We start from the raw sequence: 18,507 nt of genomic DNA, 5'->3' as shown, positions 1-18,507 counted from the left end.
CCACATAAAACTCTTCTGGGAAAAATCATTGCTATACCACATAGTTAGCACCAGATCCTTGGAGAATACAATTTAGAATAGCTCCAGTGAAGTCCATGCTTTCAATTAAGCTGCATCAATTTTACCGGCTGAAGCTCTGATCCATGAAATGTAAATACTGACTGTATTGGTAGGTCTCATGGTGATCTTACCAGAAAAAGTCAACTGATTACATATAGTTTAAATATTTCCACTGTAACCTCTGCTCAGTATTGTGTTTGCCTTCATTTTAATTCCCCATGTCCTGGGGCTCTGCACTGTTTTTAGCAGTTGCTATCTTTTTGGGAGCAGGGGCTGCACCTCTGTGTTAAGCAAAACTATTTATGTCTAGTTTTGCCAAGTTAGTAAGAAAAGTCCAAGAATTCTGGTGTATGAAACATAATCACTGTACATTACTGAATTATCATTTCTTCTACATTTCAAATTTTCTAGAGTTAGTGTGATTATTTTTAGGGAAGTCCTGATTTCTTAAAATCCCACTTGACCTCTATTATGTTTTCTATTTTATGGAATCTCTGTGTTGCCAAGAAAAAGGACTAAAAAATTCTGGGAGTGCTGGGTGAAATTGTATGTGTGTCAAAATTTTGTTCTTAATCACGTGCTGGGGAAAATATAAGTAGTGTTGAAAAGTCCAACTGAACTGTCACGCAGCCTTTTCAGGAGAAGATAGGACACAGACAAAACTTAGTAATTTGTCCCATGTGCCCTACAAACATAGGTTCTTACACCCACAATGACCTACGCATAAAAACTTCACAGACTCAGCTGTGAGTACTTTTGTACATCTGAATAGCAGGACCAATGACTGTAGGAGGGAAAATGCTGTAGTAGGTGAATGTTTTTATAGGAGTATGTAGTACTGCAGACAAAGAAAGATGAGCAATTCCTTTCCCAGAGTGAGGTGGCTATATGGAAACTTGTAGGGGGAGCACTCAGCGTAACAGTCTATCCTGAAATTAGGTTGGAATTGTGCTTCATGATGGTTAGATTCCTCAAGTCATATAAAAGAGCATCTAAGACCCATTCTCTGAATTTCTTCCTGTCTTCTACTTCCAGGTTCTGAAATTTCCAACTGTTAGTAAAGTAGCCAAATCACATACATATCAGGCAGGATCAGTGGTTAGGTCTATACTGTACACCCAATCTCTGTTACAAGCTTCTGCTCTTTCTGAGCTCCATTTTACTTTAAGTTGCTACTGACCTTTAAAATAAAGTCTAGTTAGATGTGATAAAAGTTGTACCTATTTATGCGTAGCTGAATTATCAGTTTTAGTATTTAAGAAAACTTCCACTCCATTCAGCCAGTGAGGAGAAACGCCCAGATTTCTTCATGTGAAGGAGCCTAAAGGTCCCGCATTGTATCAAAGATTACAAAATTCCTTTCTCTACTCTGGTATCTATTTGACATTCCAGTAGCTGAGATCATTGGTGTTAGTGTTAGGATGGGAAACATAAAGTGACTTTTGGAAAAGCTTGAAGGAAAGTAATAAATGTTCATTAAACAGAAATGCTCTTAATACTCTAACTTAACGTTTCTTGATGGAGCACATAAAACACTTGTACACTAAAAGCTAATATCAACCTCATTGGAATATTAGGTATCTCAAATGTGAGACTAACTACTAGAGTATGTAGATAAAAAGACAGTCAAGACTATTTAAACACGCTTGCAGAAAAGATTTCAGTAGAAATAAAACCTAAAAATACTACATAGTAATTACCAGTTGTTGTCATGGTTCTAATAAATGTCACATATAAAGTCTTACTTAAGCTTAAACTCAGTGTTGATATGTATGTAGCTTCTGGATTAGGTCAGCATACTTTCAAACTAATGTGTGGAAAGTTTTTTTCTGTACTACTTCAGCACAGTTAAGGTGACTTGTCAGAAGCAAGACTGTAAAAGAGACCTCTCTGTGAAAATTAGTAGGTGCAGCATCATTTTCTGAAGTCATTTGTAACTAGTAATATTTTTTACTAAATAGTGTATATCATGAAAAACCTTAGTCAAGCTTCACTTAAAATCCTGTTCTTCACTTGCTCAAATATTTTGTTTTAATACTTTATTATCTAAGTCTTTCAGTTCAGTGGCCTGCTTTAATTTAGAACAGGGTACTTTTAGTCAGGTGATAAAGTTGAACCTGAAAATATTTTGTTATGCTCTTTGAAGTATGATACTGCAAAGTATGGCTTTGATTATGGCAGCTGAACTTCTGCCCACGTCATGCCATCACAAAAACTTTCAAAACTATTTGGTTTTATAGTGCAAACCCTGTCCCTGTCTAAATACATATATTAGATTCATAATGACTGAAAGTCATTCATGACAGCCTAAGCCTTAATGTGGCTAGTCAAGGTTTTAGTAATAAAAGGTCTCCTGAAATAAAAAGTCCAGTACAGAAAGATATGCTTAGAATATCATGCCTTGTTTTTTTTCAAGCTACCCTGTGAAAAAGATGCTAAGATGGAAAGGCTGACAGAGGGTAGTCAAAGACTCCTCTCCTAAAGCTGTTCTCCATTCTACCACAGACTGAATCTTTCTAGGACGGTTTAGCAAGAAGCAAAGAGGGAAGGTATTCACATGTAAGGTTTCTGCATAGAAGTAGTTCTGTATATCCAACAGCCATAACGAATGTAAGGCTTGGACTCTAGTGATTAAAGATTAAAATATATCTATCTATATATATCCAGTTTTATGCTACAGTATGGCCTGTTTTCACCAAACTGACAGCATCAAGGAGAGAAAAAGAAAGTACCTAATGTGTTGGATATGCAGAAGACCTTCAGGGTAGAAATAGCAGGTGCTAAAACTGATAGAGAAGTTTATGTCAGATCTGGGGCTTCAAGGAATGTATTTGTTAGGAGTCTGCCAGAGGGTTGATGGGGAACAGTGCAGAGGAAATTAGAACATTTTTGAACCTTTTTGAAAACTGGGGTAACTAACCCAAAGTAAGAAAAAGCACCAAATCACTTACTATTACTTTTGCTGTCCTCTCCGTTTCTGTCCAAATTCAGGAAATACACAAATGTTTAAACATTTTTTTCCAACTTTAAAAATATCTTTATTACCATACTGGTAAAAATCTGCAGTAGTTTTCAATTTACTAGAAGAAATGAGAAATTGTTATGAAGGATTGAGAGACTTAATACTATGCAGAAGTGTTTGCCCTTGGGAAATAGCTGCTCAGATGGAACACAGCCATTTTGAGTCGCAGAAGTAAATTTTTGTGACCTGCACTCTCTGGGTTTCCATCAGATTGCTCAGGCTACCAAAGGGTGCCACTCCATCACTTAAAAGGATTGCACTTAGCCCAGAGTGTGAATATCTGGCAAGTTTAATATATCCAGTTGTACATTCAGATCAACCTATTTGTCTTATTACTTTTTCAATTTATTTTTCTGTTTATTTACTTTACAACCAGTAACTACTTTTCAAATTTTATTTAAAAAAAAATGTTCACTGGATTTTAAATGTATGTTCTTTTAAATCTGAATTATAAAACAATAAGGAGTAAAAATTTTGTTCTATACTTTTCGTGTTAATACACAAATTAAACTGATGGAAGCAATTCTGTATCTTAATAACAGAGAAGGTCTTATTGTATAATAAACTTGGGTCCACTTATATTTCTTGTACCTTTTTGAATCAAAAGTGTAGAAGTGATGAGGAACATTGAAACAAAACCTAAAATGTATCATGAATTTTCATCATACCTTACCTGTGATATTTTTAAGCCTTGTACACTCAAAATAGTTAGTGTGTAAAATTGGTCTTTAAAGGGAATGGCCCTACATTTGCAAAGGTCTGAGTTGGGTTAGCTGCCCTTTTCCAGGTGTGTTTTTCATGTACTTTAAGACAGATAGAATATGATGCACCACAGTGTCAGCTTAACTCAGGACTCCTTCTGCAAGCTATGGCATTGACCACACTAAAGAATAATACTTGCTTGGGACATCAGGTGTGATTTTAGTACATAGTAACACCTCTGATTATCAGTTCTCCCTCTAGGTCTATGTAAACAATAGGATAGAATTTAACTAAATAGAAAAAACTGCCACTGTAAAAACATTAAAGCCATCAAACTACTAAACAATTCATTGTAATTTTTACTGATAACACCTAATTAATTATTAAAAAATTGAACTGGCTTATTGAACTTCAGCATTTAGTCTTACTTGTCGTTCTCTCAGTTGCTGTGCTGACCAATATGTAACTTTCTGCTTACTTTTAAAATTGATTTACGGAGTTGTGAAATGAATTTTACAAAAGCAAAATATAGGGAAAATAGTATCTTCCTATGCAAATTGAAGCAGTATACAAGGAATGTTTATGGCAGATTTTTTAAACAGGTTTCAGTTTGTATTAAATTTTCTAAAATTAATTTTCTACTGGTAACTATTAAAGAGTTGGTAATAAAAAGTAAGATTTCAGAATATTTTCAATGTCCAAAAGACAAATAGCAGTTAGTGTTCTATAAGTAACTAAACCATCACATTATTCTTACAGATAGTTCTGTACTTTGGCATCTGAAGATATAGTGTCTGTGGCTGAATGTGCCATAACAACAAATGTTCTGAATAGAAAGAAAGAAAAAGTTTCTCACCTAGCTGCTTTAGAGGCAGTTATTAAGGGAAAGTGATCACTTCATTTAGATGAAAGGGCAGTTTAATAACTTCCTAGAAATGAATCAAAAGGATCTTCTGTGAAACAGTAAGTGGTAAATCTGCATTGCTAATGGATTACTCCCTTTTAGGCAAACATCTACCTGTTTCTTTTGATGTAATTATCACAAGAGGTGATAATAGACGAGGTGATAGCAGGAAATACAGAGACAAATTATACTACCCATGAAATACAGAGTAGCTCTGTATTTATAATGCTAAATTTATCCCCCTTCATTTTTTTTTTAAATTCATCTCCTCAGCATTACATGCTAGGTAGATCTCATTAGCTTTGAAACTGCTGCAAATGGCAAAATAAAGAGAAAAAAACTACCGATCTATACATCCTATTGAAAATTAAAGAGTATACAGTTTGATCACTAAGTCCATTCATACTAGAAGGCAGGTGTTAGTATGTCTGAGATAGGGCAGAGGCAATTATCAGACACTGCTTTTGATCTTAATCAATCCTGTCGCTATAGTATTGATTACAGATTTTGTTTTGTTTTGTTCAAAATGTGAACTTCTAAGTAACAAGGTTCACAGCTTTCTAAATGAGAAATTCAAATCTTTTTAATACAGTGGAGGTGAAGTAATGGAACTAGATTTTTTTTCTCTTAGGGCTTAACTCCTCAAGGTTCTAGTACCCCTAAGAGAGGTTTGTTCCTGAACAGAATAGTTTTCAGTAAGACTTTCAGAGTACTTAATGCTTGACAAAGCTTTCATCACCTTGCAGAACTATGTTTTCCAGGTAGTGCTCAGTACAAGTTAGAACTAGTTCCTTCTAATTCCTATTTGGTAGACTCTTGCATTAAAGCTGTGCAAAATCAGAAAAACTCAAGTTTTTTGCCATGCCTAGCAGTGCAGGCTGGAGGAACTACATGCAATTTGGAGTAAACCAGCACCCAAGTGTTAAAACTTCACCCAGATTCCTTATTAATCCTGCACGACACAAAAATAATTCAAGGAAGCTATGTATATGTATACAAAGGAGTCATTTGATGTTAATCCTTAAACATGGTTTCCACTAACCCAAATCCTGTTTGCTTTGACTTTGGAAAGGGCAAATCAGGATTTGTGCCGTAGTGTACTTTTCTGCATTTTGAAAATTAGTGTACTTAACATTTCTCTTTTTATGTTACCTGGTTTAAAAAAGAATTTTGCAAGAGAAGGTTTATATTAAATTACTCATATCTCTAGTTTATACATACTTTTGTATGTATTTGGATGACAGTATATGAGAATATACTATGTCATTTTTTTTAATAAATAGCAGAAAATTAATTTTCTGATTGCAATCATATTAGACATATAAAAAGCAAAATATTTTACTGTGAATATCCTCCTTTCAGATGCACGAAGTAAATGGCAATTATGTTTTTTTTTCAAAAATGCTTTTTACATATTTTGCAGTAGTGCCCTTTAATATCTCTACCAATATAAATATTGTTTTATTTTTATTAGACTTCATAAATATATTGACATATCTGTAACACTAAACATAAAGCTTCCAATGCAAGAGTTTGTACATAGTCCATATCCAAATGTCACCATTATTTCATTTAAAAGATCCCAGCATGTCTACCTCATGATCCTTATAAACTCTATAGTACTGAAATACGTCAACACTTTTTCTTGCTACATTCATTAAAATTAAGCACCCTTACCCTACCCCATCTGTAAACATCAAGTCAATTGGCAGCTAGCACATTTCCCAGTCAGCAAGCAGTATTGTGAATTTTATCTTCTCTTGCAGAAATCAATTCGTCTTCGTTGCAGCAGATGAAATTTCTTGTAACACCTCTGCAGGTAACAATCATTGATACTTCTTGATGCATCCATCCAGGTCTCAATATCCTTTTTCACATGCTGCATTTAATCGTAAGAGAAAGCAAAGGAAAGTCCGTAGTATAAATCTTTGGAATAGTTTAATAGCTTGAGCCTATAGGTTCTGCCATATAAAAGACATTAGGTTATTTTGCTGACTTTGGTGTTTTATTTCCAGTTTAAATATCATATGGCCTAGAAAAGTAAGGATATGTTAAACCTTCTAATAAATACTTGCTGTGCAGTACAATCAAGATTGTGACTTTAAAAAGCCAAACCAAACAGAACTAATGAAAAGATTAAAGGCTTAGATGTATGTAGGACATTGTAAGTGCTATAGATGTAACAATTTTCTTTTCAACTCTTTGGGGGCAAATATTGCCCACAAGGGTACTGCAGACCCTAAAGCACTCACAAAGTCTATCCTATGGATAAGATAGTGGGAGAGAGGGTCTGTGTCTTCAGAAGATCGCTCTCTAGTAAGTAAAAAGTCTTAGCTGCTTTGCTAATATACTATCATGTTGTAAGCCATGGGTACAGAAGAATGAACAATGTTTTTAAAAGGTAACGGTAATTTATAAATATATTGATTATGTCAAGGGATTTTCTCTCTTTAAAGCAATAGAGTTTGAACAATCTTAGTCTTAATTCAGGTAAGGATGGTATTATGTCACTACATAAGAAATCAAAAGCCAAAATAAATAGTAACAGTGCCGGGACATATTCTGCCAATAATGTTATGCAAAAATTCTGCTGAGTTCATAGAAGCTGCTGTATTGAAGGATGAAAGGACATATATATAGAGTGACACAAAATGTTGGTATTAAGAAGTGTTTATTTATAGAGGTTTACATTAGCAGAAATAAATGAAAGGTGAAGAGTTTTCCGTTTATGCCATAGTGACCTATGTAGGAACAAATAAAAACGTTTATGAAAAAGAAGATCATAGCTAAAGCCAAATATGCTAAAATTGTAATAATCTGTATGCTAGCCATAGCATTTTTGGTGGTAATCTGAAAAGTTCTTTTGTAACAAAACCTGATTTAACATAGGTTTTTCAAAGTTCTAAATCCTTAAAAGTATACATTTTGAGAAGTCAACATTTGACACTTTCTTGACCTCACTAGATCTGGATTTTGGCTTTCATTATTTCACTTGTTCTTCCTGCTTGGCTCTTAGTGAGAGTGAGCTGTAGTAGGAAGCCTACTAATTTATAAATCTAGGCCTTGCTAAGAATAAATATAGTTATTTTAGCAATTTTTTAACTTGGAATTCTTGAGATAGACGTGGTCTTTTAATACTTTTCTTGTCGTGAAAACAATTTCCTGTTTTGCAGAGTGAACCTTTCTAAGCAATAATTATTTCTCTAATAAAGACATTTTTTCCCCTCAGTGCAGGCACAATTTAAGTGTTCAAGACTATATTATATGTATTCCATATATTACTACTTTGGAATTTCAGTAAAAAATATAGCACTCTCTATCAGTTGAATTCAGTGAACTTTACACAGAAGGGAAAAGATTTATTAAAACTTTTCAGTTTACCAGTTGATTATCTCTGTTGAATTGATTCAACAATAAGATATTTTTGTTAGGTATGTTTTTGACCATATGATAAACATATCCATCACAGGTGACTGTAGGTGCCTTTTTTGTAATATGACCTGAAGGGGAAAGTTATTGAAAGCCTGTATCTTCTGTTCCTTATATACTTAAATTTTAGTCATAATATTTAAAAGACTCTTGGCTTTACAAAAAGATCATTCTCTGGCCTGTATTCCTGTGGCACAAGTTGTCAAAGTTGCATTTGGTTTTTCAAATCTGTAAGTTGACTTTCAACTAATTAATTCTCTGATGTTTTGTGTTTTAATACATGGAGCATATACAGAGATACATAAACTTTTAGAACCGAAGCTAAACTTCCTGTGGTTTTTCAGATGCATGTAAAACCTCTACAGAACAAATTTATAGTGCTTTTTTAGTGCTCCTAAACTCCATTACAGTAATTCAACTGTTTGTAAAATTGATATAAGGTGAAATAATTGATATTATGCTCAATGTTTGAAATGTGAGTATATGTATGTTTGTATTGTTTCCCTGTAAAGAATGTGTGTGTTTGTAGACTACAAATAATAATATAACAAGTAAACGTTTGGTTTTAACTTTGTCGTCAAATGGAAATGGGAGGTCTTGGGTGATTCTGCTGGTAATACTCACTCTTCCTAATACTTTATCAATCCTGCCAAAGGATACTTAGTCCTCAGCCACATGACTTCTCTTCTGATTTGAGAATAAAGTAATCTTGAATTAATAAATGTGTTAATGAATGGATAGTGTGTCCATATGCACATTTCTATTTAGGTATGTGTATCTGTTCTTCCATGCACATTATATAAAGGAAACATATTTGAGTATCTGACAGGGATCCTTCCATGGGAAATTTAAAATATTTCACTCTTGATTGCATCCAGTGCATTCTGAGGCTAAAAATAATTACTCTTCAGAAAAGAAGTTCTGTGCTTCTGGGATAGGTCATCTCTGGCAGGCATGATTAAAGAGTCTACAAACAGATCTGAACTAGAACAGCAGTAGGGAAACTATCTGAAACCTCCTATCAGTTTTATGATGGAATTTTAACAAGGATCTCTGAAGACCTTCCTCTAGCAAATCTCCGACAATGGGTACATTAGGGGAGAATTAACCCTGAGGTTCCTGGCTGATGCGGGCAATAGGCATCTTGTCCTATCAGGCTCCTAATAAATCAGGATAAGGCCCAGAATAAACCCATGGTTTATTTACATGTTGATTACAGAAGATTGTTCATTTTGAATCTATAGAATTTTTAATGATTTTTCAAATCAGTGCTCACTATATTTTTTCTTTTAGGTTTTATAAGATCAAGATTCATAGTTTGTAAAGAAAAAAAATATTTTGTAGTGTCTTTTCCAAGTGCATTCTAGGATGTACCTGCATATTGCATTTAATGATTTCTGTGTAAATATGGGAGAAGATCATTATTCTATATTTATATTACTTTTTCTTTCTTCCTCCAATTTTTAACTGTTATCCAACTTCCATCTACAAATAGAAAAATCCAGTGCAGTTGCATGCCTGGTATTATTTTTCTTCCACCTGTACATGCAGTTTATGATTTTGAAATAACAGAGAGAGAGAGGCAAGTGTATACATAAACCTAAATTTGGAACGAAGTACAGTGGAAGTGGATATAACATCTGTCCAACTGTGACTGTATTTATTTACATATTTGAGCAGAATCATCCCCAGGAGACGGGATTTGTGTGTGTGTGTGTGTGTATGCGCGCGCAAAAGAAATGCATTTTAAAGCTTTAGAAGTTGACAGGCTTAGATTAAGTTATTGACCTCCATTTGGAGAAAGATGCAGTCTCCAAAACAGATTAAACATTCTGAAAGTTTTAATTTTATAACTGTAGGAGAAGTGTTTCATAAAAGCAGGCAGCTTAAAGAAGCAAGCACTGGAGTTTGTACTATCGAAATAGTTTGAACAGAATATTGGCAATAGTTAACCAATACAATTGCTCATGTCATTGCAATTTTCCTGTATACCGTATTTAACCTGTCAACACCACCACAAATTTAATTCATTAAAAAATAGCAAATATGGAGATACTTTTTAAAAAGCATATTAATATTTGACAAAGTGCTTAGAACGGTTAAGGTGCGCCTGTTGAGGCATACCTCTGCTACTGCACATAAATAATTGTAGATCATAAAAATTTTGCCATACATGCTTGCATACATCTCATTGACTTACATGTCTGCTAGGAGATATTGATCAGATTATACTCTTTCAAAGGAATTTCCAAGAAGTACATATAATCCAAACTGCTTTGAAAAAGTACAGTTTCAGAGATATTTCTTTCAGCTTTTTTGAATTACTGTGTAAAGACATACGTATGGTTCTGAGAGGTTCTTCCCTTTTAGTATTGCTGCCTATGAGTTTGGCTTCATTTCATGAAGCAATTTGACTGGGAAAATGACCATTTTCTATGAGATGCTTTTATTATTATGTTATGCTCTTTCACTAATCAGATTTTAAAAAATTTAGATGAAGCAGCATCTGTAAAATCTTTGTGCTAGTATTTATTTAAGGCTGTACTGCTTTTCCCTGTGAAAAATGGCAGATACTGAAGATTTTGCTCTAGAAGACTAGGAAATGTTGTACTAATGCACATTATTAAACTTCCGCTGTAAATTCAAGTGTCCTTTATGTTGGCAGTTTAAACTTGCATTTACTGCTGCTGTAAATAGTTGCTTATATGGAATTCCATTTGTTACAGCTTTTACTGCTCTCAGTAGTTGTGTGGTAAAGATGTTTAGATATTGGAACAGTTGATAAAAATCAGGAAACACTTTGATTATTCTCTGTTCTTCTTTCATGAAGTTTGATTAATTCCTTTTTCTCACCCAGTGAAAACACTGGCAGCCCTTTTTGGCATCTTTGTCATTATCTCTTTGACAGCTTGCCTTCCCGGTGCTTACAGTTCTAGGTCAGTTCGCATGGCTAGTCAAATGTGACAACATGACAAGATTAAGTAAAGCTGAGGTTCTGTGATTTGTAAATGGAGGATTTGCAATGTGAAGCTCCTCTGATAACAGAAATAGTGAATAATCTGTGTTTGCCCTCAACAAGTGCGTATAAGCATGTGTGCATCTTCTGTACTTTCTTTTTAATGAAGCAACCAGTATCTTTTTTCTATGATAGACTGAAAATAGTAGATGTGAAAGGTGGTTTGTGTGTGTATATGTATGGTTATGTACAAGTGCATTAAATAAACAAGGATCCAGTTTTAGTACATTGAGATTATCATATTAGACTTAAAATATAAAACAAAAAAAATAATATTATTGCATAGAAAAGAACTTTACACTCAAGCATAAAAGACTGCTTTAAAATTTAATAAACAAAGTACCTGGTACATTTATTATTGAACTAGATAAGAATTTATTCAAGGCTTATTGTCCCAAAATATAACAGCTATAGTAATGCTTTACAGATCAAAGAAATACTTGGTTTTCATTGTAATACAGCTGGTTTTAGATGTCACTTGATGGCAAGCCTCAGTTTCCACAGTGGCTTTTTTTTTAATGAAGTTTATTAAAGTCTAAAGTTCTTGGATAGAGATCATACAGGAAGGTGCTGTTGATAGCATAAAATTACGTTAGATTTTTAACTAGACATCGAGTGAATTCTCCACATTTGTGTAAATCCAGACAGCAAGACTGAAACTTGAAAGATTTTATGCTGAGGTCTGTCTCTGGGATTGTTCCATATCAGTTATTCAGCATCAGCTCGGGAAGTAAGTCACCTGTACTGCAATTTGTTGCACTTCCATATTTCTGCAAATTAACCAATATCAACCATACATATTTAAATGTTTAACAAGGTGGCAGCTCAATTTTGGATGGCTGTAAACATCTAACAAACTTCAAAAGAAGTTACAGGTTGGCATACGGAAATAAAAATTAAAATCAAATCTGAGCCTCAATGACCAATGTTTCTACAAAACCTGCCCATCAATTAGCAAGAAAAATTAACGGGCCAAATTCAGATGTGACATAAACAAGTAAAGAGTCAAGTATTTTTAATTCTTCTCTGCATATAGAAAATTCTGAATGGGTTTCTTAAGTTTCTTCTTGTTGCAACCTGCGGGAAAAAATAGAGACTGTTTTTAATTATGTATTTATGAAGATCCTTTAATGGAAATCTTTTATTATTGCCCTATCCCTCATGGCTTAAAAGGTATGCAGGAGTTCAGCACTGCAGTATACCTTGAAGTTTCAATGTCTCATTGTGCTGTCCATCTCTACTACATCTTCCCAATTATTTTTCTGCCCCAAATCTGTAAAGCATTATCACTTGTGGAAAAGGAAAATGATAAGCAACAAAATATTTTATTGGTCCCTCCAATTGGTCCTAGAATGATCTTAGTGTTTGATATTGTGCCTTTAAAATTTTGCATAGAGAATTTTAGCATTCTTAACCTTTACAATCAAGGAAAATTAATAGAAACAATTATTTTTATCAGCAGATTTCAACTATTTTCCTTCGTCTTAAGTAAAAACTTAGGATAGACATCTTTTGTCATTGCCTTCTGAGATACATAGAGAGACTCATTGCTCATTCAGGTGACTGAAATGCCTAAAGTTGGTATTGATATCCAAAATGAAATAAATTGATTGGTTGTACACGCTTTGAACACCATAAGCAGATATCATCCTACTGTAGTAAAGAATTTTAAGTTAAAGGACTACTGCTGCACAATGTTGACTCACTGAGGTTAAAATACTGCTCAGCGTGTAACTGGTGCACATACAAAGGGATTCTGCTGCTCATGTCGTCTGTCTTGGTATCATCATAGTTATGTGACCAAGAGAAAGAGCAAAATGTTAGTTACTAGAATCATTTATCTGGATAAGGCCAGGTAACCCTTTCTTTCCTTGTATTCCTTCCAGTTCTTTACTAAAATCTTCACATCTGTATCTAAAATTTTACTGCAATTCTGCATTAAGATCTGACAGTGGAAAGATGTGGATTGCCCTTTCCATGCCACCTGCCAACAGCATGAGGCACATCCTGCAATAGTGACCATTTCCTGGGTGAACAGCAGGGCAGGAATACCAAACCACTATGGACTATATTCTACCTTCTCATACTTAGCCAAGTCTCACTCGTGCAGTTGCCTTTTTGTGAAATTTAGTAATAATTGTCAGTATAATAATTTCACTAATTTAAGGTTGTTCTGGTTGACGATTCAAGGTTTGAAGAAGCAGCAATTTTGTTACTTGATTTTTCGATTATAATCAAAATTAGCAAAGAATGGATGATATTATGGAAAAGTTAGAAATATGAGCTTTCCATTGATACATACACTTTTCTTGTAATATAGCAAGTAATGAGGGATTACATCAGAGTTCAATTTAGCTGAGGTGGTACCAGGTTTTTAACTTCTGTCTTTATATTTCTTAGATTAATAATTTTCTAGAGTTCTTCTAGCAATATATAGACTTTAAAAAAATATAGAGAACAGAAATATATGTGCATCAAATTTCTAAAAAATAAAATAATGTTTAAAATTCTCCTATAGCTGTCGAATCACTTGTAGAAAATGTATTAACTTGTTTCATATTCTATATTCCTTATTAATGTTGTTATGAAACCCTACAGTATGTACATTATTAAGGAGCTTCCAAACGTCTCCAGTATCAGAACTCCACTGACTGTCCTAGATTTTGGAGACTTCAGCAATACCTACTACCGATGATTTAAAGAAAGAGATTCCAGTTCAAAGGCCCTACTAAAATAAATCTCACAACCAATTACCATTCTTAATTTTTTTTTTAATTTGTGCATTGGACAACAAATTGTCCTTTTACATAGTGTTTCAGCCATTTTAAACCCTGTACTGAAAATGATTGAAGAAATTGAGATGTAGCAATGGTAAAGAAGAAGATACCAGACACTGAGCTTTTGATGAATAGTTTACAGCTGCATTTACAGATGTTAGCATGGCTACACTAATTTTTTTCTTAGTTATTTCCCAGTAAGGTGTTAGTCCAGCTACTTAAGAACCAGTGCCAGTATGGTAACAAAATGCTAGCAAACGTTTATTTTTTTTCTTAATGCCTGTTCCAGATATACTGGAAAACAGTGGAACTTAGCTTGTTCTAATTAGTGGTGCATCAAAATTGTTCATCAGCTGTTTTCTTAGACAAGAATTTGTGAGTGCACATACTGGTTTTGATACATTGATTTAACATTCTGTAAAATATACTAATAATTGCATTGACTGTTAATTTATTTCAGAAACTTTGCTATTTGCATGTCCTAAATTTAGTAAATTGTTTACCTAGAATGATTATTTCCAGTGTAAATTATCCCAAAGCATTTAACTGCTACTAATTTTAATGAGAAATAAGCATACTGACACAAAAGTGAATAAATGAACCAATGATTATGTGACTGAACTAGCTTACTGATTTTCATTGTGACAATATAGTTTAAATCCTTCTTACTATTTTCAGCATGGAAATCAGAACCTATTCTGCTAACCTTCTGAGCTTCTAAATTTGGTGTCATGCAAGGGCGTGTTTAAAAATTAGCATTTAAAAAGAAACCCACTTGCTTTAAGTTTAAGCTGACATTGTTCCTTTCCTCTGTGGAAATGAAATTTATTAATCATAATAAAACCATCATATTCTGAAGGTAGAGGTCACCCTGAGGAGGGAAAAAAGTCTATTCATCACAGAGGAATTTCAATGCATTTTTCTTCCAGATAATAGCTCAGCACATATTCTCTCCCCTTTGGAAATATATTCTTCCATGTTTGTGCTTACGTATGTCAAGTGTGTTTAGGAGGGTGTAAGAATGAAAATTTTTCAATTAATTTTATATACTTGATTTTCTTTTACAGAACATTTGGACGAATGCTTTTTAAATTTTATTTTATTTTACATTCATGTTGCACACATTTGTTCAAGTGGAACTTCAATATCCTGTAAAAGAAAAGAAAGAAGTGTTTCCTATTTTAACAAGAATGTAATCATTGCTAATTCTGAAATACCATTTTTATGTTAATATCCCAGTATAAACTTCAAAATTATCATAAAACAAATGTAAAACATCCTTTAAGGAGCAAGGATTAACTTAGGTCACAGCTTTCATGTTAGGATTACTTCACAACTCTTTCATTTTAAAGAATAAACATGGTTTACGCAGTAGGATGAAAAAAGTAATGTAAAGCACTGACAATAAGTTATTACTACTTTGGCAAAATAGTCATAAAAATGTACTCAGAAGTAAATACTGGGTTGAAACAGTAAATTTTTCTTTCTTTTGAAATTGCTTAATGTGTTTTTTCATCCATATTTTCCTCTTAGTTGTCCATATTTCTGTAAAATATTGATGCAATACTATTAGAAACATATTTTATTACGTTACTGTTGTAAACTTACTAGATACTTAAGTAGTTGGGTTAAACATGCTAGTAATTTAATAAAGCCTGAGCACTATGTATTTGGGCTTGTTCCTGTCTTACAAGTGGCCCTTGCATTTAGGCTGCTCAAGCCCCTGCCATGCATAACCCCTTAGACTTTCAGTTTTGTTGGGCACTGTGACACAGTGTAGGAACAGGGTGCAGTTTGAAGGCAAAATGCAGCCCTACAGCAGGAAATGGATCAGAGCAGTGCGAAAAAAGCTCGCAGAGTAAGTCCCAATGTAGTTAATGGTTTACACTAGACCAAAACTAATGTAATTCTTACAGATCTAAATTTACAGTCCTTGCTCAGTACTGCAGTAATACCAGTTAATCAGAAAAAAAATTTTTTTGAAAAATATACTGATTCCCATTGCTTTAAAAATAATAGTCAAGATATTAAAGCATGCATAATAATAGTACATGCAATTCCTCCTCCATGTGACTAGGGATTTGAGGGAAATTTATCAAGCTGGAAACAAGACTATCATCAAATTAATTGTTTTTCCTTTCTAGATGTTTTCTTACTGTTTGAATGAGATTTAGCTTGAGAGAATTAAAATTATAATGATGTTTAAAATGGGTTCTCAGACTTTTAAAATGGGCATACAGTGGAAAATGAGGTGTCCACTTCAATGTAGATGAATACGGCATATGAGATTCTGTCATGGCTACTGTTGAAGCTAAGTATTTTAAATCTCCAATATTATAATGTTTGCACCCTAATGCATAGGGTTACGGAGGCTGAGGTTTACGGAAGTTCTTCCAACTAAAGAGGCTCCAGGGTATGGGGTCAGTGTCAAACCTGCTTGAAGAGCTCTTATGTAGCCTTTCCAACACAGAGGATCAGCAAGTGTCATTTACCCAACATAGGCTGATGTGAGCTATTTCAATTAAATTTCTTTCAGTGGGAACTGCCTGGTTTCTTTCTTGTTAACTGCCTTGGATAATTTATGAAGATATGTATTCATGGATGCCTAATATTTAAATGGAATTTATATAAAAATTTAATCCTTCACTCATCAATATATTGGATGGAAATAGGAATTAATATATTTTATACAAGTTTTTTTACACATATTTTCCAGAGTTTAAGACCATGAGATGACAGAAGGTGGTTGCCCAACACGCTGCTTCCCCAGATATTCATGTACAACTTCAATAGCTATTAGGACTTCTCTGCCCAAATCTGAAGTAAACTTAACTGTGGGGGAAGAAATAGAACCCAGGTTCATGAACTTGTGGTGCTTTCATAGCTTTAACAGATTAAGTATTTTTTAATATATTATCCCTTAACAGAAAGTTGAATTTACTGAGTAAACAAGAAGTACAACTGAAGGCAATCAGCTACTATGGTTGTACTTTGTAGTGAAATATCCAAATTTTGCCATAGAATACTTTACAGGAACATAGATACCCTTTACATTTGCTCAAAATGCCAGATTCTGTTGCCCCCCAAAAATGGCTTATTCACAATACTGAACATTAACCAATGTACACTTTGAAGTTTGTTCTTACTGAACTTTTTTCTACTTGGTTTTTTTCATCAAGATGTCTAGTTATATATCCTTGGAAAAGGAAAAGCATATAACTTCTGAAAATCTGTGACCCTAGGCTTGGTCAGAAAGTAAGAGACATTTATGTAAAGTCTCTGCCTTTTCATTGCTGAACCCTTTTCCTTTTAGATAGCACAGTTCTCCCAGGAGGTGATTTACTGGGATTTCCATACGCAATGAATCCCTGATACCCTTGCTCAGTGAAATGGAGAATTAAAGACTATCTTGCTATGGTAATTTCTGCTCCTTCCTTGAAGATGTCACTGAGGTAGGAATGCCTAGTTCAGATAATTCGGGCCTCTTCTCTACCTCATATCCAGGACCCACAGCAGTGGGTGGTGGAGGACTGTATATGCCATGGAAACATTCCTTTCTCAGCTTTCCCTCAGCTAATTATCTAGGAATCAGCTAATCAAATTCCCCTTGTGGAGGAGCAAATACATGATAAAAAAATAGGACAACTGCCCTCTTTTCAAAACAAGTAAGTTGTATTTGTATCTGAAAAATACGTTAGTTACAGGTAATGAGACCAATGTGAGTTTACTGTTCACATAAGGCTAACAAATAATGGGGGTTTTTTTGAAATATATTGAGTATTATTAAAACTTTACTCGTTTACTATGTTAGCCCTTGTATGCAAGACACCACTATAATTTTAAGATTGCTTTTGTTGTTATATGTGACACCTGACATCAATGGAAATTCTTTGATTACGGAAAAGATGTTAAGACATTCAGTGAAACCTGTATCTAGCTGACATGTCCATTTCACTAATGGTAACTGCATTTGGAAGCAAAGCTATGTATTTCAAAGTGAAGAGGAGGACTGGGCCAGCAAATCGACCAGGTGTACATATAAAGAAGCTTTGAAGTAGTTTCAGCTGGAAGCATTTTGTATGGGGAGAAATGACAAAAATCTGATTTTCACATCACTGTCTTTGCCTGGTTGTAGCAGGCCCTTGGCTTGAAAACGGAGACTTCAGCTGTGCAAGTATCATGGCTTAGGATGACACTTTGCCTCTTCTATAGAAAGACCAGGAATGTGCAATAACGATGTTCCTTAAAGCCAACTTCCAGCCATTGTTCTACAGCCACTCTTCTTAGCCTGATGCTGATTCTTAATAATCTAGTAAAGCTTAATTATACATTTATTGTAATTTGTAACCTTACCATTTCCCAAAGGATATTGCTTTTGAAACTGCAAAGTGAGTTTATTTGTAATGAATTTGGATAGAATGAAATATTTAATTACAACCATTTTATTAATATGGGTAATATCTGTTTTTAACACTTTTTTCCATTAATCTTCAACTTTATTTTATTTTCAGTTACGGACGAGTTTATGCTGCAGACCCCTACCACCACACACTTGCTCCAGCAGCCACCTACGGCGTTGGTGCCGTGGTAAGTGATC

At 34.0% G+C, this 18,507-nt stretch overlaps 1 protein-coding gene across 16 annotated transcripts in view; it reads left to right on the top strand.

Annotated features, from left to right (window-relative positions):
- RBFOX1 (RNA binding fox-1 homolog 1) overlaps positions 1-18,507 on the top strand; it is a 1,419,204-nt gene that overhangs the window by 1,396,745 nt on the left and 3,952 nt on the right. For 11 of the 16 annotated variants that reach the window (XM_064461967.1, XM_064461969.1, XM_064461982.1 and 8 more), the window contains one exon: positions 18,422-18,497. In XM_064461967.1, the coding sequence (XP_064318037.1) occupies positions 18,422-18,497 (76 nt within the window). Of the gene's footprint in view, positions 1-6,454; positions 6,508-18,421; positions 18,498-18,507 lie in introns of all 16 variants that reach the window. The other 5 variants (XM_064461968.1, XM_064461981.1, XM_064461975.1 and 2 more) reach the window with 1 other exon arrangement.

This window comes from Phalacrocorax carbo, chromosome 10 (assembly GCF_963921805.1).
Source record: "Phalacrocorax carbo chromosome 10, bPhaCar2.1, whole genome shotgun sequence".
Taxonomy (NCBI): domain Eukaryota; kingdom Metazoa; phylum Chordata; class Aves; order Suliformes; family Phalacrocoracidae; genus Phalacrocorax; species Phalacrocorax carbo.
The sequence above is the reverse complement of the archived record's forward strand: the minus strand, read 5'-3'. Positions and strand labels throughout refer to the sequence as shown.